Source organism: Rhamphochromis sp. 'chilingali', assembly GCF_963969265.1.
Source record: "Rhamphochromis sp. 'chilingali' genome assembly, chromosome: 11".
Taxonomy (NCBI): domain Eukaryota; kingdom Metazoa; phylum Chordata; class Actinopteri; order Cichliformes; family Cichlidae; genus Rhamphochromis; species Rhamphochromis sp. 'chilingali'.
Window position 1 is genome coordinate 11,279,852 of NC_137938.1, and position 22,126 is coordinate 11,301,977.

The following is a 22,126-nucleotide window of genomic DNA, read 5'->3' on the forward strand; positions in this document are numbered from 1 at the left end:
TGGCTTGGCCGAATCAGCATGAACACAGAATACCATTATGCAACAAACTGCAATGATTCAGTCTCTCAAAATCAAATCTCTAACTTGGTTTCACCTGAGATTCAAACTAGCTTATAACAATACCTGTCTCCTGGAGCAGCTAGCATTAGCGAAAACCCTCAAAAGAAATGAAACACTGTGAGCAGCAGCAAGAAAAGACAACCGTATCTAATAATAATATGCATCGAACCCTATCCCACTTGAAATCAGTGTCAGTCGCACAAAGAACAACACACACACAAACAAAATACTAATTGAACTAAATGAAACTTTGCTTTGGGGTTTAATAGTAAGAAGTAGAAGTAAGGTGTTCTGGGAGGTTTTAATAATTTTGCCTCTTATGTGTAAAACCCAAGGTTAACATCAAAGGTCTTTCTTAGTTGATACCCCCCCCTTCTACCTTTAAAACGATCTCAGTGACCAAGTGACACACCGTGTCCAAGCAAAAATGTCATTACCTGTAATGTTCAGCAGGCAAAACAGAATCAGCACTGACACTTAGACCCCTTCCATTTCAGATTTAACCACAGCAGGACCAGGGCATTGAATAACCCAATCAGCCTGCTCCCCTTGGACGGACGTATAACTCATGTTTAGAATGGCAACTTGTTGTTTGCAAGCCAATCGTGGTGATCAATTGTCCACCAACCCCAGCTCAACTGACACAATACACAACGCACACACCTTTAAAGTGCAATCATCCTTCAAGCCTCGTATCAGAAGTTGTTGGGTCGATGTAAGCCGTGCTGGAATTATGAGGTTTCCGACAGAGCTTGGACAACGATGAGTTGAACATAATCGAGTGTCTTGTTTTCATAAATGCAACAGCTGAGACCCAGAGGAGAAGGGTCACGAGGAGGAGGAGGGGAGCAAGCAGGAGCAGAAGATAGGCAAGGGTGAGGAAAGAATGGCAGAGGAGGAAGTGAAAGGCAATGCAAAAGGAAAAGAAAATGAGAAAAATGTTAAAATGGGAAGAAGTACAGTACAGTACCAGCCAGTAATACAGTATTACTGGCTGGTAACTACTACAACCTGAAACTTTCCTTTTCGTTCTAATGAGTTTTCTCCTTTGAATAAGCAGTTACATCTAGATGATGATTTGAGAGGGTTAGTAGATGCACAAGCCCGTTTTCTCCTTGTGAGCGCCGTCTGCTTGATCATGAAAGGAGAGAAAAAGAAACACAGGAGAAGGAATGAGGACAAATTCTTAACCCATTGAGTCATGAGCATAAGCACTCATTTCAGACAATAAGAACATTCCTCCCCTCCACAGACTAACCTATTTAACCTCCTGAGCATCACAGGGGGGGTTCCTGAAAGTCTAATTCAATAATAAATTATTTTTGAAACAGTTTTTTTTTTTACTTACTTGTGTTCTCTAATTGGGAAAATGCCATTAACACTTTTCAGTTACATACAAAGCCTCTGGTAACCACAAAGGAACAATAATAACTCTTACATACAGTTATTGAGCAATTGGTTTCAACTGACTGAAGAGTCTTCAGCCATGGTAATTGCTCAGGGAGTACATACACACTGAGGTTTTGTACTAAATGTTTATGCAAGCATGGTAGCATATTGTTGCTGGATGTTTTACAGAATGGCAGAGAGAATTGCCTAGTTTTGCTACACACTAGAGGTCACACTATAGAGGCCCCTAAGTAACAAGAGTGCATGGAAAATAAATTCATTGAATTACACACTTCTGGAACTAAAGGAAAAGTCAAGGGACGACCAGTATTGTTAGCATCCATCCCCTGTGAACTCTGAATGTCTGTGAGTAACCCATTATGTACATGGATAGTGTGTCACATGCACATAATTTATGTCAAAACATTTCACTGTGGCTCAAAGTGGTGGAACTGGGTGAACAGAACAGAGATTAACGTCTATAGAGAGGTGACCAAAGTATATCTGACAAAAAACAGAGCTGGAAGGAAATTAAATGGCTGAATATACTTGTGCAAATCATTTCATAAACATGACCTCAACGTATTGTGAGTCACATAATTTGCTAGATATTTAACTTAAATTGTACCATTATGGATTTCTCCTACCCCAGTCTCCGTCATGCAGCCTACTGCAGCTCAACATACTGGACTTAAAAGAAAAAAAAACAAAAAAAACCCCACTGCATTTTCTCTGTGTTTCCTCAAGAGGGAGGCATTTCTGCAATAACAGGTCAAGAAAATAGATGACTGTATGAACATGTGGCCTGACTACGTTTCTATCAACCTTATAATTCATGGTTATAGATGTAAGGCATATATGGAAGATTAAAACAATTTAAGAATTGATACTGCAATTACACTTTCCTCAATATCTTTAACATGCGTTATACAGTAAAGCTAAATTCATAATTACAAATAGAATTTTTTTCACTGCAAAGGCTTTCTTGTACTGATGTAGAAGTCATTGCACCCCAACCTCACATAATAAAACCTCTGTTACAGAATGACCCAATAACACTGTGACAGACAGGAGGAGTGTTGATGCTTCTTTAATTCCATCGGCGAGTCACATTAACAAGTTATATCATAGCAGTCCTGAACAAATTCAAAACTCTCAATCATCAAAATGCATTAACAAAATAAAAACAAAAACTTATTCAGAAAAAAGTTTGAAGTAAAGCTACAGGAGAAAAGTAGTTCAGTTTCATGGTCCATATACAGTGAGCCATCAGAAAGTTAATATCGCTCTTTCAGAGTACACAAGTCTTTCGTCTTAGGCTCACTGTTAGATAAACTGTTTAAGCAGGCAGTAATAGCATACAAGTTCTCTCATAGGTTTACATTTTCTCAGACTGATACAAAGTCAGGAAAAACACTGCCTCTACTGAGGTACCTGAAATGAAAATATGTGAGTGGAGGGAGACAAAAAAGTCATGAAAGGAAATTTAAATAGTATTTTCATATAGCCCCAATGCAGAATTGTTCTGAATATAAATACTGACTATATAAAAAGCAGATCTTTGACTTGAATACATATCATAGTACATCATCATCCTCTGACCGTCCAGTGGAGCTTTCCATTTAAAATAAAACTGCAGGAGGGGTTACTGTGGCTCAATAAATCGCATTCTGTCAGGTGCTGAAATATTGACTTCCTGTTTCAGCCGTAATTCAAAATAAGATTCCCCATTTATATACAAAAACAGTATGGTTTCAAACATACAGAGTGAACTGTTAACTATGCATTAGAAAAATCACATCACTAAGAAGTACATTTAATACTTATCCATTTCACGGTGCAAACAGGTTTAAGTCATTCAAATCTTTACACTGATGCCAAGTCCCAGAAGTTCACAAATTCAATTTCAGGCTACAAAATTTCCACAATCCTGAGATGTTGCAGAAAAGTAGGGCTAAAAAGGGAAGGGGGGGGGCAGCTTTCTTTGTGATCTATACTTTTCTCTGTGCTCCCTTTACTGTAACAAATACATGAGAAAAAAAGAATCACATTAAAATGACCTACAATACTGTTGTCTACAAATGCAACATGCTTTAGAGCAATGTGAAATATTTAAGAAGGAAAAGCTACTAAAGTGCAAGCACAAATCGATAAAACTTCAATGACAAAGTATGGAGACAATACCAAAAGATTGTCATGACATGTGTGCAGTCTGGAGTGTCTGTATGAAGTGGCCCGTCATGTGGCGGTTCTTCACCTCAGGGCTCGACATATGTACACACTCACACTTTACTTAGTTCAACCTGCACACATCACACATTAGTAAAACAAGGAGGAAGGGGGGTGTGTGTGTGAAAAAGACAGAAAACAAAACTTTTGAAACCTTAATTCCTTAGGAAAATGTCCACTGGAGATCAGTGCCGAGTGGCTTCCAATTGTGACAAGATTGTCTATACATTCTTGATTTTCGCATAAAAATTCTACAGATTCAAGGCTATCATCACGAGTAGTAATAATATAGCAATAAACCTTTCATAGTGTAAGAGGAATACAGCACAAAAACAACTGCATTATTACACAAAGAAAAATAAAATGTGGCTCATTTATCAACAATAAAATCTGCAGAGAAGATCACAGATCTTTGTCATGGCAGTGAAAATAAAAATCAGTCATATACGTATATCAAAAATTCACAAAATGTCCTGCATTTGGAATATTCAAAATGCATATAAGAACTCTTCAAAAGCATACATCTTGAGAAGGCTTAAGAGATGTGAAATATTGCTTCACTGAAAGCCATAATGGGATACACATATACACTATGAATGATCACAGATGAGATGGAAATGTGATTTAAAATAATCTCCCAAAATCCCTCATTTTATTTGTTTCCAAAATAAAATAAATAAATAAAATAAAAATAAAATAAAAATCTGACCAAAGAACTAAATGAGGAACTACTTAACCTTAATTTTTTATTAAATCCCTTCACTGTCATTAAAATTGAAATCACAACCTCACCCCCTTACTGAGTGACTAAATCAGACCCCCTGGAGGGAAGGGGGGGGAGGGGGGGGGGGGGGGGGGGAGAATCCAAAAGTAAAATTACAGGCGGACATTTCAAACAACAGACTGGTCCCTCAAATGGGGTGTATGAAGCACAATGTTACAGATGACTAAGGAGCAAACTCCATCCTGGAAGTCATTAGGGAAGATTAATTGACAATAATATGGTCCTACAAGGATAACAGTGTAATGCAGAAAATACACTTTTGCCTTTAAAATATCCAACTAAGCTACTTAACTGAATGTGCTTTCAGTGGTCACGTACAGTGATGTTTTTCCATTCTTTTCAACATTACACAACTAGCTCAAAAGGACAGTAACAAACCTAGAAGGTGACGTGAAATCATCAAATGCATTTTTGGTCCAAGTGTAATTTCTTTTAAAACATAAAAAAAAAAAAAAAAAAAACTTATGCGGGTGAGAAATGACCAAACTGTGGAATGTACATGCATGTGATCCATTGAACGCCAAAAATTGTGACATCATACAAGTTTTTCAATTTTGTCTCTGAACCCTGAGCGAAATCAAATATTATATTTATGTACAAATACATCCACACACACCAGGCTCATAGCAAGTACGACCACAAACTTGCAGAGACCCTAGTTAACCTCAAATGTGGCTATTGAAGCTAAATGCTTCAAGTAGTCCAACAGTTGTCACTGGTACCCTCAGGCCTTCCTTTTTCAGCACTTAATCCTCAATCCTGCTTAAATTAACTTGAGCCCATCCTTTCTGCACTTTCTACTCAAAAGGCAGCTATCATAAAGAGAGGAAATGGATAAAAGTTACAAATCAATGATAACCAAATACAGATGACTGGGGGCTCATTTTGTTCAGTTTCCCCTCATTTATATATTTAAAAAATAATAAAAAAAAATATCAAACAAAAGGACAGTCCATACTCTGTTAGAGGGAAAAGAATTTGCCCTAGAAATTTTAATATGTGCCTGCGCTTCAAGTATTCAAGTATTGTAACCCTAACAGCCATTGTTTGGCATTCTGACAAATCTTACTATGGAAGAGGAAAAAAAAGTAACAAAATAAACCTTTTAGAGGCTGAAAATCTCATAAATTTCACGGATACAATGGTAATAAAAGGTTATGGTAAACTTGATTTTTGTATTTGTGATTAATGAAAGATAGTCCCTTCTTATTCAGCAATTTACAGCTCTCCTTACACAACACTCCTCTCACCAGGAGAGGGGTTTGCTTTCCCCATCCAATTTCTCTAAACTCTTTTAGTTGTGTTTCTTGAGTCCATCTATTGTGCCATCGTGGTCGCTGAATTCGGGACAGATACCATTAGCCGTTTTGCTGGTGGCGGCGGCTCCTTTCACTTTCAGTGTCGACAGGCTGGGTTGGGTTTGGTGATCATTGTAGGGAGCACTGTGGAGGTCTGTGTTTTCTGTGTACAGGTAGTCGTCAGCAAAGTCTTGGTGGTGCTCCACAAAGTTTCTGAACTTGTCTGCGAAAAGACCACATGGGGGTGCCAGACACAAAGGCAGCATTAGGAAAAACTGCCAAGAGACTGAGGGCATCTTAAAATAAAGTGTCCTGGTTGTCAAATCTAATCCAATGCATGAGGGGGAAAAAAACTCACTTTGATAACTAATTATAGCTCAAAAGAATTCAGTGAAATATTTTTATGGCCGTTTTATTCGATCTCTTACCAAATGTGATCTTCCCTGTGTTGTCCACGTCAATGGCGGTAAACAGATGTGACACGCTGATGTGACTCACGCCTAAAGCTGTCTTAAGTATAACTGCTAACTCGCTTTCTGTGATGGCACCATCCTCCTCTGCCTCAAACATCTGGGGAAGAGGAAATATGATAAGATTAAAACATTCTCCTTGGCTTTGCTTTAGGGCCACTTGAACAGCATATAAGGTGACAGCCCTTGCTCAACTCAAATATCAAGCAAGTAAGAAGAGAAGATTATCATGCTCTTCTCACCTTACTTCATCAAGCTGATTTATAGATACCCAGAGTAACTGATCGGCTTCAGTGAAACCCTAAATGCACACTTCATCAAGCATTTTGAAAGGTTTTGAAATATGGGACAAATATAAATGTACTACCCAGAAGATGCGTTAATGGAGCAAATGTTATGCTGGTGCTTATGAAGCACAAAACTATTCTGCCAGTTGGTCAGATAAGCATAAATCTTACCTTAAAGGCCAATTTCATTGTTTCCAGAGTTTTGGCAGGCCTGCATACAACAGATAAGGCTATCACATATTCTCTAATATCCATTCTGTTATCTTCATGCTGAAAAGACAAGAGACCACAATAAAAATAAAATCAGACTGTGAGCAAGACTGCTATGTTTCACAGAAGCATCTGGCCGATAGCCATTTAGGTCAAAAACACATTGCAGCAACAAATCTTTTCTTGTTTAGGTTCCATTATGCAAATATGCACACTGAGTTTAGTTTAAAGAAAGCGCATACAATCCAGTTTTCTAGAAGCACTTTCTCATCAGACTACTTCAATCACGCCCCAAACTAGAACGAATATTGCTTCAGTTGTGCATTTTTCTAAAACTGCTGTTCTGTATCTGCATAATAAAAACTAAACGTGAAAATAATAAAACAAAATGCACTCAAGTAGCAGCAGTAACCACTGTGAAAGACTGCAGAGCAATCATGGTTATTAGTAAAAGGTCGCTGCAGTTTTTACCTCGTCAAAAAGACCAAACATGTCTCGCAGCATATCTGAAACTGGCACATCAAGGAAGTGTGCAAAGCCTTCCAGTCCCAGCTTCTGCCCCTCAAGCTTCCTGGCTCTGTTCCCATACTCCTGCAAAACCTTCTCGGAGTTCTGTGGTTTCAATCTGGGACAGCGATGACATAATAACATAAGAATAACAGTGTAAGCAAAGAGAGAGGGGAAAAAAATGAGAAGACTTGTGCTCCTGAGAATGAGCAAGCTATGACAACTCTATAGACTTTACAGTTATACTGTATAATATTTATGTGCTCCGTTCTACTCATTTGCATTTTCCCCCCCAACAAGCTACATGTTTTTCATTGTTTCGACTCTTTCATTCTCTGCTAGGCAAAACGCTAAATCCCTGCAGTGTTGGGAGAATATTTTGCCTTCCTCACCCTTGTGCCCCTTACTTAGTCATCTTTGATAGGTTTATTGCCTTGGAAAGTTTGAATGACTCACCCCAGTCTCCTGACAAGCTTGGCAAACTCCAGCAGACAGGTGTCGACTGGCAGCCTCAGCTGGCCTTCTGCCATGGCCAGCTGGCAGTCTTCAAATGAATAATCTGTGATGGGTACCCCCAGGGCTCTGTGCACCACACAGGAGAGAGAATGATGGGACATCAGTTTGTGCAAATCAATATGAACTTTGCTTAAGGCCAATAACGCAGAGAAAGTATCTGATACATCTACTTTGAAGTTGGGAACAATGTTCCAAGTTTTCTCCATGAATCTGCAGAGCTGAAGTTTCCCCATGTGTAGCTCAAAGCAATAATGCACAAAATGTAGTAATCTAATAGGCAAGTATAGCCCTTACACAGCATAAGACAATGATAACTAGGTGGTTCACATTCATTTAGGATTGTATTTTATATATAATTATTATACTTCTAAAGAAAAATGCAAAGTTTCTAAACAGTGTATACTTTATTTAATAATTAGATGACAATGGAAATCTAAAAGATGTGGATTAATACAACTTTACAGCTAGAGACATTCACTGCATTCACCGTTTTTAAATGAAGAGGCAAAATTGGAATTGGAATAATAACCTCAGTCAACTTTGTGTTGTGTACATAAATTGTTGAAATGTATATAATATGATCAATTATTTCAACATACTTAGCCATGATACGTCTCACATTGATGGCAAAGAGTGCAGGATTCTTCTTCTCCTCCTCTGAGGGTGTATAGATGGGAAGAAACTGTAGAAAGCCCCCCCAAAAATATCTTTTTTAAAATCATTAGCATCTCTCTCAGAGTCATATTTTTCATACGGGTAGATATGCAATTATCTGTATTGACAGTAATGCACACTTACCTCTATCACAAACTCATTGTGTAACTGGCAGAGTGTCAGCCATAAAATTTGGAATCTGGATAATAACAGGACATCAACAACAACAACAAATTACAAACAAACAAAAAAAAAAAAAAAAAAAAAAGGAGAGCCCTGCACAGACAACACGTCAACTGAAAACCTCTTACATTTTTCTTGTTGTTTATTTAATTTTCTTAATGCACAAATTTTCAAACCCTTTAATATTTAAGTTCCAGCTGGGAAAGCTTAAGGTAACGTGCGAGAATAAATTAATTAAAACACTGTCAAATTATCAAGTCATGTGAGATTGTGTGTAAATACTATGCAATTTCCATATTTGTCATTTTGAGTTTAGTTCTTTATTTATGTCTGATTTTGACTTAAAACAATGTTAGTTACAGTATGTAAAGAATGCACAAAGTGTTAAATTAAGAAAGTGTGAAATTCTGTACTTACGCTCCTGGGCCTTGCCATGTCCATGTGATTGAGTCCTGTTAAAAATAAATAAATAAACAAACCACATGAAGAAGAGACAAATTATTAGTCTCTCAAACACACTTTTACTTTTTATTTCTTGGTTCAAGTGATAACTTTGCTCCAGCTTTCTTTCTCACAGGCAGCTTATTTTCAATCAGTTTAAAAATGATTACAGTGTAATTAGTTTATGGTAAGTTAAGTGTGCAATTAAATACTCAACTCTAGCACATTAAAATTCAGTTTGGACAAACATTTTTCAGACACCCCCAACAAGCATTTCATACAGGTTTCAATATGTTACAGTTTTGATGCGTTTACTCAGAGCGAAAACATGTATTAGCTTTAGACTTCACCTGGATACGTGCTTAGGTTTCCAAAGCTAAGAGATTCATTGTGCTAATGATTATTTATTCTTTTAAATTTTGGAAGGCTTCTATCCTTTTATGGACATTTCCAAAATAAGGTTGCTCCAAAAAAATGGAAATGCTATGTTTAATCCCTTAAATGTAAACACAGTAAGATAATGTGTGTCAATAAAATTCAAAATCCATTATGCTTCATGGCAGACTGAATTTTTTTTTTTATTACCATTATATTAAAAAGTCTGTTCTCACGCAATGACACCTATTAAATGCAAATGAGGCAGCCCAGGAATTAATATTCACACAGACTAGCTAGAAGTTATTAAAAATTGGTTTCTGTACTTCGTTCTAATGCTTTGCGGCTGAATACAGATGGGCAAAATGGGCATCACTAGCGTTTTTTCTCAGCTAGAGTGATTTCATATGGCTGAAAAACTAAGTTCTTCTGAAATCGCTTTTAACTCTTTAAAGCTGTGGAACCCACCCCCTTTCTTTCCTCTAGCTGTGGACACCGACTTCATTTTCATCAGACATAATTTTCATATGTAAAATTATGTCTCAGAAAGCTGTTATGCTTTTGAATGACTAAATTCTGCAGTCATAGTAAGATAATTTGCTGTGATATCAGCAGATAACAGCCTTGCTGTGCATCATTGCACAGTTATTATCATTGTGCATGAATTTCGGCATCATAAAAGTAAAGCCAATAGTGCCATCATGAGGAAAAAAATGGCAAAACAAATTGGCATCAATCAACAAAACATTTTGGGTATTTGAAAATTCCATAACAAAAGCATCATGGTTAACCAGTCAATTGGTTTGAGGAACAAAAAGGGCGATGAGTGCTTTTCCAAATAAAATGAATTAATGCCACAGGACACGATTCTAGATTTGTTTTGTTTTTTTCTACATTTCACAGCTCCTATTTCTAATCTATCACCTAATGACAAAAAGGCTAAGGGGGGAAAAAAAAACAACTTTTTGCCAATTTACTTACCAGTTTATTAGGGTAACGAATGACCACAGGCTGCACTGGTACAGCTGGGATGAAGGCCCCTACGAGGATTTAAAAACAACAACAAAAACAAGACAGGAGACTAGTTTTCATCTGTTATATTTGTAAAGGAAACATGCTGGTCTAAGAAAAAATTAGAATAGCAATTACACAGTTAAAAAAGAAAACAAAACAAAAAAAAAAAAAAACATGGGTACTTACCTGGCTTAAAGGTGATTAGGCAGGATCTATTGGTGCACGTTCCCTCTGGAAAAATCATGATCTGTATGTATGAGAAGGAAACTAGTTAGTGGTTGATGTTTACTGCAATGTCTGGTAAAAACAGATCATGGCATTCATGCATTTAATTGGTGCAACATGGTGACTCTTGCATAACTTCACCAACTTACCTGAGGCCATTCTCCTCCAGAGCGGGCTCTGCGTTTGATCTCCTCCACAGTCTTCTTCCTGGAGTCCTGGTCTGACCGGGAAACGAACACCGGCCTGATGTACTTAATCAAAGCTTGAAGCAGAAGGAAGACAGTGGAGGAAATTCAGATAGAAATTACTTGAGAAGCCATTGCTGCAAACAACAAATACTTCTATTTCTGCAATAAATATCCCAATCGTAAATGTAGAACTGTCAAACATCAAAAGCACAAACGCTTCACTACACAGAATAATTTAATTGGGCAGAGATCTAATCTTTTGCAGGCACAAAACTCAATCAAAAGTCTAAAGTTTTTAACACAAAGGAAAAACCGTATCCAATAATGACTGGGATTAGATACATTTCAAGCAAAAACGCATAATTTTATGAAAATCTGTAAGATCCACAAAAAGTTTGCAGGATTAAATCATTGTTAAATATATCTTACATTGTACTTGCATTTCCTTTTGCTGTAAGAAAAAAAAAAAATTAATGGTGTACTTTATTCAGTGAGTATAACTCATAAATATACAGAAGGAGATACACAAATACAAGGAACACAGCTATTAAGGAACAAAAACTGTCACACATTTGATGTCAACTTCCTCTTTTGATGACAGATTAGGAAACCAATTCTGTACAATAACCCCCACCCACTCAGTGACATGCTGGCCAGTCACGGGAGCACAGTCGGTGACAGACTGAGATTACCCAAATCCACCACTGAATGACACAAGAAATCATTGCTGCCTGTGGTCATCTTTATGTACAGTTCCTCCATCTAAAGCACACATACACAATGCAGTAGTTGCACACCTTTAAGATCTGCACATACTGTACAGAGACAATAACAAAATAAGTATGATAAGAGAGGGACCTCAATTAAAACTTTATCCATATTCAATTTTGTTTGATATATTGGGATATCTATATATTAGAGCTATTTGTATTTATAAGAACCATTTTGTAGTATATTGTTTTTTAACTAGTTAATTTTCTTACTGCCTTGAGCAACTGTTTCCCCTGGGATTAATAAAGTATTCTGATTCTGATTCATCTAATGTTTAAATATAAGCCACGTTTCCATTGTAGGAACTCTGAGCAGGCAGAAGGTGGCACTAAAACACACAGGACATAACATACAGCCCTCTAATCATCATTGTTTTCATGACCATGAGACCATCGTCAGATGATGGGATAACTGATTTGAAACACCTCCGGCTGCGATTTCAATTCAGAGCACAACAAAACAACAGTAATGGTCAGTGCAACTATCGATCTGTGAAAAACAACCAGGGACAACAGGGGTAATGGTGGCTGTATGACTATTTGTTATGTCCGTCTATATGATATGATTCTTTTTATTTTGTTGACAGTGATACAGTTTTTGTGCTGGCAGTAGTTACACGCTGGAGCTTTTGTCAGTCCACTGCTGCTGGCTTGGTTGATGATAATCACCTGCATTTGAAACAAACTTTAACCTTTACATACTGACACAATCTACAACAACAGTGCTGAACCAGTTAACTGTGTGCATATTATCAGGTACAGAGCAACTGCCCAATGTAATGCTAGACCATTTATTTATTTGTTTGTTTTTCTAAGCCCTATCACTAAAATGTAAGGTGCAATGAGAACATTAACACTTGTTGCCACCCACTCCACCTTGCCTGCACTCTCTTCTTCACATCTATAGAGCACTGTCTATTGCTTTGGCTGGTTAACCCCTGGAGTGTAAATTTATCTACCCTCATAGCTTCACTGTTACACCCATCTCCCTCTCATTCACTGAATTTCATTCCTCTTCTCTCCAGGCTCTTTACCACCTGCTCTCCTCAACTCACTATAGATCACAATGTCACCTGTGAACACCATAGTCCATGGAGACTCCTATCTGATGACATCTGTCAACCTGTCCATCATAACTGCAAACAAAAAGGGGCTCAGAGCCGATCCCCGATGTAATCCCACCCCCCCACTTTGAACCCGTCTGCCACGTCTACTACACACTTCACCACTGTTTTGCTGTCCTCATACACTTTCTGCACCATCCTCATATACTACTACAGTTCCTCTCTTGGCACCTTATATGCTTTCTCCAGTTCCACAAAGACACAATGCAGCTCCTTCTGACCTTCTCTACTGCATCTACAGCGCTCTTTGTGCCGTAACAACAAAACTGCTCATTTCACAGCCAAAAAAGTACTCTTGAGTAATGCAGTGAAATTATTGTTGGTGCATAATAACTGAAAGAACAAATTTAAATATTTTGATTTTGATTTGATTTTTATTGATTAGCATTCAAATATCTCAGTGAAAACAGAACAAAGATCTACCACAAAGCAAGAAAGCATGAGACAAGGCTAATCAAAAGGTATTGGCTGAAGCATTTGCTTATTACGCCAACCCTTTTCACAAAATATCTTTTTGCATGCAGCTCGAAGCAAATAATAAAACAAAGCAAAAACCAAACAAACAAGAAAAAAAAAAAAAAAAAAAAAAAACTTTCCACCTTAGATAAGTAACTACATCAAAGCAAAAGAATCAAGAGGTTTTTTTTTTTTTGGGGTTTTTTTTTTTTTTGCTCTTTTCATTCTTGATTTATATATTTTTCTAATACTCTATTTTTAAACAAGGAAAATGAACTACACCTTTTTAAATCACTGTCATAACTATTCCACAGGTTAACTCCTCTAACAGAAACACATCTCTGCTTTATATTTGTCCTCATCTTGTTTTTTTTTAAAGAAATCTGTTCCCCTTAAGTCATACTGACTCTCTCTGACTTTGAACAGTCCAATATATGTGCAATCTGTGCACTAGTAGACGTGCAAAGGGACATGTGCAATGACAAACAGGAAACTGAGTAGGCAAAGACTAGGGTTAAAGACTTTGTAGAGCAGAAGCATCTTTCGTTTTACCGAGACCAAAAAAAAAAAAAAAAAAAAAGCCTCTCTTTGCTCATACAGAAAGTCAACAGAAAGAGAGCAGTTTGAGAGTAGTAAGGGAACAAAATGAAGAAAGAAGAAGGTGAGACCATGACAAGAAGAAGAAGAAATGATTTCAACTGTGAGCTGTCTGCTGACAGGAAGGGATTACATCTCTCGCAAGAACCCTACAAGTCGCTCTGCACACGTCATTCTGGCTGATCAGGTCTTAATGCTTATTCTGGATTCCACGTGGCCATGCCCTTGTGCTTGGTTCCTACTGCAAGTCCAAAAGGACTTGTCACCCTAAAGAACATTAGAGGCCCTTTAACATTTTAGGGAAAGCCAATATTGAGATAGTAGAAACAATAGAATAACAGCATAAAATTCAATATATTTTTACAATTTCAAATGCATTCATTTGCATTTTTTACACTTTAGCCCAGCTAATCCAAATCATAATAGCTGACTGCATATTGTTTAAACAGACAATTTGCCAATAAACAAATATGCTGAAATATGGTCGTAATCCTGCAACACAAGTAAAGCTGCTTTAACTTGGCCGAGCTTCACTCAGCCTGGAACTAACAATGTGGCTAATTACTGACTCAGCAGGCAGAGCAGGAGGAGAAAGGCAGGCAAAAATAACACATAAACACCTTCACAGCATGTTCTGCTTACGGGGACATAAGATCCGGTGACTGAACTGGCAATTGAGAAGACTGTTGAACTTGCAGCCTAGTTGATAGGATTTGACTTATATTATTGTACTGAGTGCGTCTAAGCAAGTCCTGCCGGTCCTCTGGATGTTACTCTGAGTTGTGCAAAGACAAGGCCACACAGCTAGCTAAATAAGCATTTGGCTTTGTGGGATCTATGTCTGGCTATGAATAAAATTTAAAAAAAAATCATTAGTCTGAGTGTCTTTTATCCAGACACTTATATTTTGTATTTTGACTTGGCTCCTTTTGACATGTTTGTGGGTTAAAGAATGTTGTGAGTACAGTGTAACACTGAGCATTCAAGTTTGACTTTTTTTTCTTTTTAACAAAATTACCTTGTTTAGTCACAGTTGAAAACTCAAACGTGTTGTTCTGGAGTATAATATCTGCTTTCATTACAGCATAGCATCTGTATTTTCTTTGTCTTTTTTTTTTTTTGAGGTATAGCACTGCTATACCAAGCTACACAAGGCTGAACAAAAACCAAGCTACACTTGCTTTTAACTTATCAAAATTAAATGCAAATCAGAGTGGGCAATCCCCTGTTGACTGTAACGGCAGCAAAGTCATGGGAACTGTCTTACTGATGCTGTACTGATAATCTTCCCCTTTGTACAAGCCACATACCACAAATATCATCTTTCCCTCACGTGCTGCTGAAATGCATCTAGTAACTCACTGTCATGAGCAATGAGATTTTGTTTTTGTGTGTGCCTGTGTGTTCGTGTGTGTGGTGGTGGGGTTACTTACTTCCCCAGAGAGGTATATCCTTGCTCTCAGCCTTCATGACAATTGAGGACATTGTCATGGTGACTGGGATGGCATCAAAGTAAGAAGAGTGGGGTGCCAGGGTAAGGATAGGTGCTTCTGTAGGCAATGCCCTTCGCCCTTTCACAGTCATCCAATGGAACCCTCCCGCAAACCACATGACTCGCATGATTATTCTCAGAATGATGTCCACCAGTCTGGAAAACAAGATCATCCATGTGTGAGAAGCACTTTTCACTTCTTGCAAATAAAAGAAAACACTTTAAATGATATAGCATAATTTATTAAAACAGCAGTACCAATATTCACAATAGAGTCATAAGGGACACAGGATTAGTGTTGTAAGTTGCTATGGAAAATAAACTGCGTCAATAATTGGTGACCAGAAGCGAACTGACACCATAACCACCTGTAATGCACAGTGTGGGGTCTAGTTCTTCAAATGTATTACTTCTCACGCTGTTTCTTCACTAACATTACCGGTGAGATCTCACAACTTAAGACAGAATTATATCCGTCATCTTTCCAGTCAAGGCCAATCAAGAAACTAGCTATAATTTAAGTTTCACTAAAAAACACCTTTTACCAGAAGTATCACAAAATTTCTATTTGACACACAGCACTTTAAGTACATCAGAGCTTTAAATTCAACAAAAAGTGCTTGGTTGGTATCATCATAAAGTGAGTAAGACAGCAAAGACTAGCTGGAGAACTGTGTGCTTTAACCCTACAGGGCCTGCTGTCAACAGCCAAACTAAACTTGATATTAACGATGCTCATGATTATGCAATTGTTTCTTGTCTTAAAAATCAATAAATTCCTCAATTTATACTGGCTACTGTCAGGAGGAAGTAGGCACCACCTCCACAACTAAATTATAGAAAGACTGTGCTGGATTGGCAAAAACATGTTTGAACATGGATGCTATCGTACAAACTCAACAAACATAGGAAGTCACATACTTTGACAAATTTCATTGTGCAGTTCCTTCGAAAACATAAAATGAGTAATGCAAGGGAAGCACATCACAAATCTACCATAACAATGCACATTAGTTTAACAGTACTAGACTCTGCATTCTAAACTCCCTCATTCAAGAGGGGTCGCCATAGCTCCATGTTTGAATGCCCACAACTCCAAAGGGAAACCAGGGATCTTTCATTTCTTAGGCCGATGTGCAAATCATTACACTATGGAGCCACTCGAGCTTAATTACTGAACTTTGAGCCAGTTCTACCAGTTGTTTTTTTTTTTTAATTATCGAAAGCTATACATTAAAAAACACCCACCTTCTCCAGAGGCACTGGGGTTCAACGGTGGTCTCGGAGCGCCCCACTGAGGCAATGAAGGCAAAAGGCCAGGCCAGCAACATCATGAATGCAGCTATGAGTAGACGGATGGGGAATAGCGTGACTGTCATTAACGCAATCTGTGAAATAGAGAAAAAGCAAAAAGATCAGTTATTTTCTATACTGCTACAGTTCTTATTTGTAAAAGGATGACTTCAGCCTACAGAATGAATCCATGACTGAAGTGATCTCTTACAGGATGGGTATGTCAGCAACTTCATAGCTGTTCAGGTTGCCAAACTGGAGCTTTAATGGTCGAACAACAATGGTCTCAGGCTGCAGTTCAAACAAGTAAAATGACTGTGTGTTTGTAAAATAAGCAACACACACAAACAAGTGCCTAATATGTGTGTCCTACACAGTATAAATGGCAGCGAGTTTGCAGCATGGCCTCTAAACATAGCTCCTATAATTTAAGACTACGCAATACAAATTTGTCTTATGGGTTTACTTCCTATACTCACAAGCAATATCCTTTAAAGCTGACATGTTATATACCAAGTTGTGCATTCTTAGAGGCTCTGATAATCCTTGCACCTCACTCTAAAGATTCAGTTATGACTGTTTATTTAAAAGCTATTCATGACCCTGATAGCACACCTTATCTTTTGTCAATATTTGTCCTGATAGCAAGCACTGCTGTTAAACATCAAGTCTAAGTGGCCTACCTTATCAGGAGAGAGTTCTTATCTAACAGCAAATTCAGTTTAAACTGCATTTTAAAATGCCAAACACATTCTCAAAAAAGGGGGCTGGGGGTTCCTGTTGTTAAGAATGTCTTAACCCAGCGGTCCCCAACCTGTTTTGCGCCACGGACTGGTTTATGCCCGACAATATTTTCACGTACCGGCCTTTAAGGTGTCGCGGATAAATACAACAAAATAAAACTAGTACCGGTACCGAAAAAAAGAAGATTTATTCATAACACACGTGAAAAGACCCAGGAAAACAGAGTTAACGATAAAAACAATAACAAAAGAACGCTGAAAACCGATAAAAACCCTGAAAACTATACATTTCACACCTGAGCCTCAACTCTCGCGGCCCGGTACCAAACGACTCACGGACCGGTACTGGTCCGAGGCCCAGGGGTTGGGGACCGCTGTCTTAACCTGTGCAATGTTGAAAGATCAATTCAAAGCACAGGAATACATGAATGTCAACAGGCAATGCTAGTAAAGGGACTCTTTGGAATTTAAGAGGTATAGCAATATGCTAAAAAAACTTTATTTTAGGGCTTATAATGTAATCAAATATAAAAATGTTATCTAACAGACTGTATAAATCTTTTTTCTGTCCTAATTAAAGTCCCAAGAGGCTGAAAACAATGTGCACTGTTAAACCACATAATCATACATATGTAACAGAAGGCTAAGTTAGAAAGTGAGCTCTGTGTTAAACATCAGCTATACACGCAGTTCCACACTAACCTCAAAGATGATTTTTTGTGCATTTGGGTTTTTTTTTCCTTCCATTTTTAAATATCAGCAAAAATACAAAAACAATAGAGTGATTTTAGCCTGTGTTTAAGGAGATGCCAACAAATTAATAGTAAAACACTTCTCTGAATTAGCAGCATTGACAAATAAAAATCCAAGCGAATTGCATATGCCCAGAGGGTTTTTGTTTAACCACTCCCTCTCGTTTTAGCGCTGATGAGTTAGAAAAGAAAGAAAACCCTTAATGTTCACTTGATTTGGAAATATTAACGTGCAAAAGTATAAGAAAAAGACAGTGCTTCTGGGAGTGGACTTTCAAACGAAAAAAAAAAAAAAAAATGAAGCTGAGATTTAGTTTAGAGAACAGTGATGGTTCTTCGCAATGCTAATGCCAACAGTAATACAGTACGCAGTGGTCTGCCAATCAATCTATGCTCTATCAGACCTGCAGTCTGCAATCTTTTCTGTGTCATTTCATGTTCAACATTTATAAACTACAACTTTTACATGAGCAGGATCATACCCCTCATACTATTATTCAGTGTGGATGTAGATGCTGGATACTATAGAGCAAATGCTGAAGGCCATTTAGTTATGAAGGGGCAGGAGGTATTGTTTTCCAAAGCACTATACACAACTGATGTGCCCACTCTTGATGTCAGACCACATAAAACTTCTAATTATACTAAAAAGTTACCACAATATCATCGCTCATCGAGTAGTGAATCACAGCAATTATCATATACAGGACAGCATTTTGCTAGCGAACCCTGTGTTCTGGCATTCATGTAGGAAATATTATTTAATGGTACGGTTTTGTGCAATTATGAGAAGTTGTAAATGTTTCCACTTTCACTACACAAAGACAGATTTGGGCCTTTAGGTTAGGCTTGTCAAAATCAGACTCCTAAGATTAGCAGAATGCATTGTGACACCTCACCAGCTTTTGAAGCTTCTCAGGAACAGTTCTTTGAAATAGAATATTGGCTGACCACAATCTAATCAAGAACATCACAAAATATTGCCATAAAGTCACCCTACTGATCAGCTCTCAGTCAATTAACTTGACTAAAGTTTACAGACATTGCATGAGCAACTTTATGTGGATTGAATGGGTAAGTATTGAATTACAAAGCCTCTAAAGTTGATCCAAGATTTAGCCACATTAGTCATTTGCCCCATTAGTAAGAATTATCTACCTTATTACGATTGCCTCTTTTTATAGAAATCCACTTTGAGCATCAGCAAAGCAGTGAAAAGAATTTATTCCTTTTAAAAATATGCAAAAGCAGAATAATTCTCAATTCATTAACAGCCTATCAGTTCCCAAGCCGTTAGCCTGCAAAACTATATAAAGTTAAAGCTTTATGGTTTGACAGCAACTCCTCTGATCCTGCTATTATTGTCCATTACTTAATTAAATTATCACCACACAACTGAGGCAGTCTTTCGCATTTGTGAAACACCAATGCAACACAAACTTCTTCAGTTTGTGCGTTTCACTAGAAAGACTGTGACAATGTCCGGTTTTACAATAAACAGAACATACTGCAGTTCCCTTTCTCTCTGAAGTGAAAACAGACTCTGTGGGTTGATCATTTGGATGTGAAAGCAAGACCTGAGCACGATGCTCTCTGTAGCCTCTTTGAGTGTCACTTATCAGTTGTCCAGTTGTTAGACTCAAAGTCTCATGAACAAGTTTTTATTTCTTCCCCTTTTGTTTATATATTAAACTTGCTGGAGAAACCACACTTTTGTTTTAGTCTTGAGGAACGGCTAATAAATGTAAGCCTATTCTCTTGGCTTTGATCCACCTATCTACCACACATTCTCAATTCTCCCTCCAGTCTCTATGGGGAAAAAAGCAACAAATAAAGAGATGTGCTTGACCTTCACCTAGTCACTATGTGTATCTGTAACACCATACTCTATTACAGAATGGCAGAGCTGCCTCATTCATAAACTCTGGCCTTCCCATTCTACTGTGCTGTGTTACTGAAAATACCTAACACATAGCTGTGCTGCAATTCCACATTGTTTACTAACACAGCACATATTACATTATCTATGTTAAGAATAAGCAGTCAATTGCAAGTAATTGTTTAGAATGAACGCACAGGTGCACACACATCTCTGTGTCAGCTATTTCGAGAGATCATATGAGGTTAACTACACATGGGCCATGTGTGCCTTTAATTCGCATGCAGTCCCAGTTTTCAAGAACATGACAGTCTAATACTCAAGCTTACAGATGATGACTGCAGGTTCTCATTATCTGTGCCTAATGCAACACGTAGCAAAAGTGGACAAGACAATACTGAAGGAGGTAAATCTGTGCAGGGTTCAAATTTCCGCTGAACGATGTCTGTACTTCTCACTTAAACAGTTTCATGACTTTAAAGTGAAACTGATCAGTGTAAGCCTAGTGGCTGCAAACCTGACTTGCTCTCCAATTAACTCCTTTTGCAGAGAAGCCCGAAAGCCCCAAAATCTGATTACGTGCAGCAGCAGTGACGAATAGCTGCTATAAAGTTTTGCTCCATCTTCAACGAGAAAGGCAAATTGTTTGAACATTAAGAGCTGTGGGGAAATCCATTTTATTTGTAGACAGGAGGAGGGTTGGAAAAAACGTGTCTGCCGGTTTACAACCCCCCCTTCTCCAAATCCTCACGTGTTAATTGAACCGCGATAACCAACGAAGCCAGAGCAAAAAAGAAGAGAAGCATGTTTAAATAAACGACGTACACAAATGTTGTCATCCAATATAGTGAAACCCACCAAAAAACCTTTCTAATAGCCGGAGTAACAATTAAACAGCAACAAGCTAGGCCCCTCTTGGACAGGCAGCCATGCTCAAATAACTGACTTTCGTTCTCCTATTATAGAGACAGGGTGATTTACAAGCTTTACATCAGGTAGTCGTGTGTAAAATGGGACATTCTTTCTACAGTTAAGGCGATTGTTTTAAAGACCCCCCGCGCTTTCAATGGGGATTCAAGTAAGGCAGTAGAACCGACAAGATAGCGGAGAAAAAGCAACATGTATGTAGCTAATGTTAGCTGACTAGCTAATACTAGCTCAACTGAATGCATGCAATCAAGGGAATCAGTTAAATAACTGCCAGTATGACTCTGTGTCGCACTAAAGTGATAGTGTTCCACGGGCAGCTAAAACTGCATGAATAGGTTAAAAAATGCGTGCAAACACATACACAAAATTACCTTTGCTTTTTCCAGTGGGGTGAATTTCAAGACGTGCACAAAAGGGTTTCTGACCGGTGGAGCTTGATCCATTTTCTTTCCATCTCCTTCCATCACACATTGTCTGTTACTCGGCAACCTCATTTTTTATAGAGGTAATATTAGTCGTGGCTGCAGCTGTATTTCTTAATACTTCAGTCAGAAAACTGATTCTGCTTGAAAGGAAGGCTCTTCACGCAAAACGTAGCGTCCCTTATCTGTCTTGGACAGTGGCTAATTGAGCTGGCAGTGCAGGGCTATTAACGCTATCTCCCTTTCTTGGACAGCATGGAGGGATGATGACTGGCTCGAGGATTAGCTGGGGATGTCTGAAGTCGCCGATATCGCAGGAGTCCTTCCTCCACACCGTGCTCCCCAATCAAACCAGTCCGCTAGCTTTGGATGCTAACGGAGCCGCTGTTCCACTCGTCATGCATCACGCATGCGCAAGACAATCTTTCTTACCCATGTCGATCCCCTGTGCCCAGCATGGTGTGATGCTGCGTTCACATTTAACAAAAATGTCGTAATTTTAATAATTTGATCAATTTGCTCTACGTTTTGTTTGTATATTTGTATTTGGGAGGATATTTATTAATTTAGTTTCACTTTTTAAAAAATGAATATTTATAACACAAGCACACATAAATACGGTGTGCTTGTGGGTTAAAATTTATAGAATAGAATAGAATAGAATACCTTTATTGTCACTATACAGTTGTACTATGAGATACAGAGCATCTCCTACTCAGTGCAAACATGCTGGGGGGGCACAGTTCTGCAGCGGCTGTGGGGGGCGGCTGTGTTATCGGTGCATGTGTGAGTTCAGGGTGGTTATGGCTTTGGGGAAGAAACTGTTTTTGAGTCTGTG

The 22,126-nt window shown here is 38.1% G+C and overlaps 1 protein-coding gene across 1 annotated transcript; it reads right to left on the reverse strand.

The window, feature by feature from the left end:
* Nucleotides 1-2,523: 2,523 nt before the first annotated feature.
* Nucleotides 2,524-21,657, reverse strand: LOC308406100 (lysophosphatidylcholine acyltransferase 1). Its single transcript, XM_080896938.1, has 14 exons — nt 21,238-21,657; nt 16,518-16,657; nt 15,211-15,425; nt 10,792-10,904; nt 10,604-10,664; nt 10,385-10,443; nt 9,005-9,039; nt 8,549-8,603; nt 8,350-8,432; nt 7,691-7,816; nt 7,199-7,352; nt 6,689-6,787; nt 6,189-6,330; nt 2,524-5,983 (listed from the first exon to the last, which is right to left on the reverse strand). Exons 1-14 carry the CDS (start codon nt 21,358-21,360, stop codon nt 5,757-5,759), a joined length of 1,632 nt encoding a protein of 543 aa, XP_080753064.1. The 5' UTR covers nt 21,361-21,657; the 3' UTR covers nt 2,524-5,756.
* Between the last annotated feature and the right edge of the window lie 469 nt (nt 21,658-22,126).

Coding starts and splice junctions, on each gene's coding strand:
- LOC308406100 (XM_080896938.1), bottom strand. CDS start 21,360: ATGAGGTTGCCGAGTAACAGACAATGTGTGATGGAAGGAGATGGAAAG. Junction 10,905..15,210: donor GGATATACCTCTCTGGGGAA/GTAAGTAACCCC, acceptor TTCTGCTTCAAG/CTTTGATTAAGTACATCAGG. Junction 7,817..8,349: donor GTGAGACGTATCATGGCTAA/GTATGTTGAAAT, acceptor TGTGGTGCACAG/AGCCCTGGGGGTACCCATCA.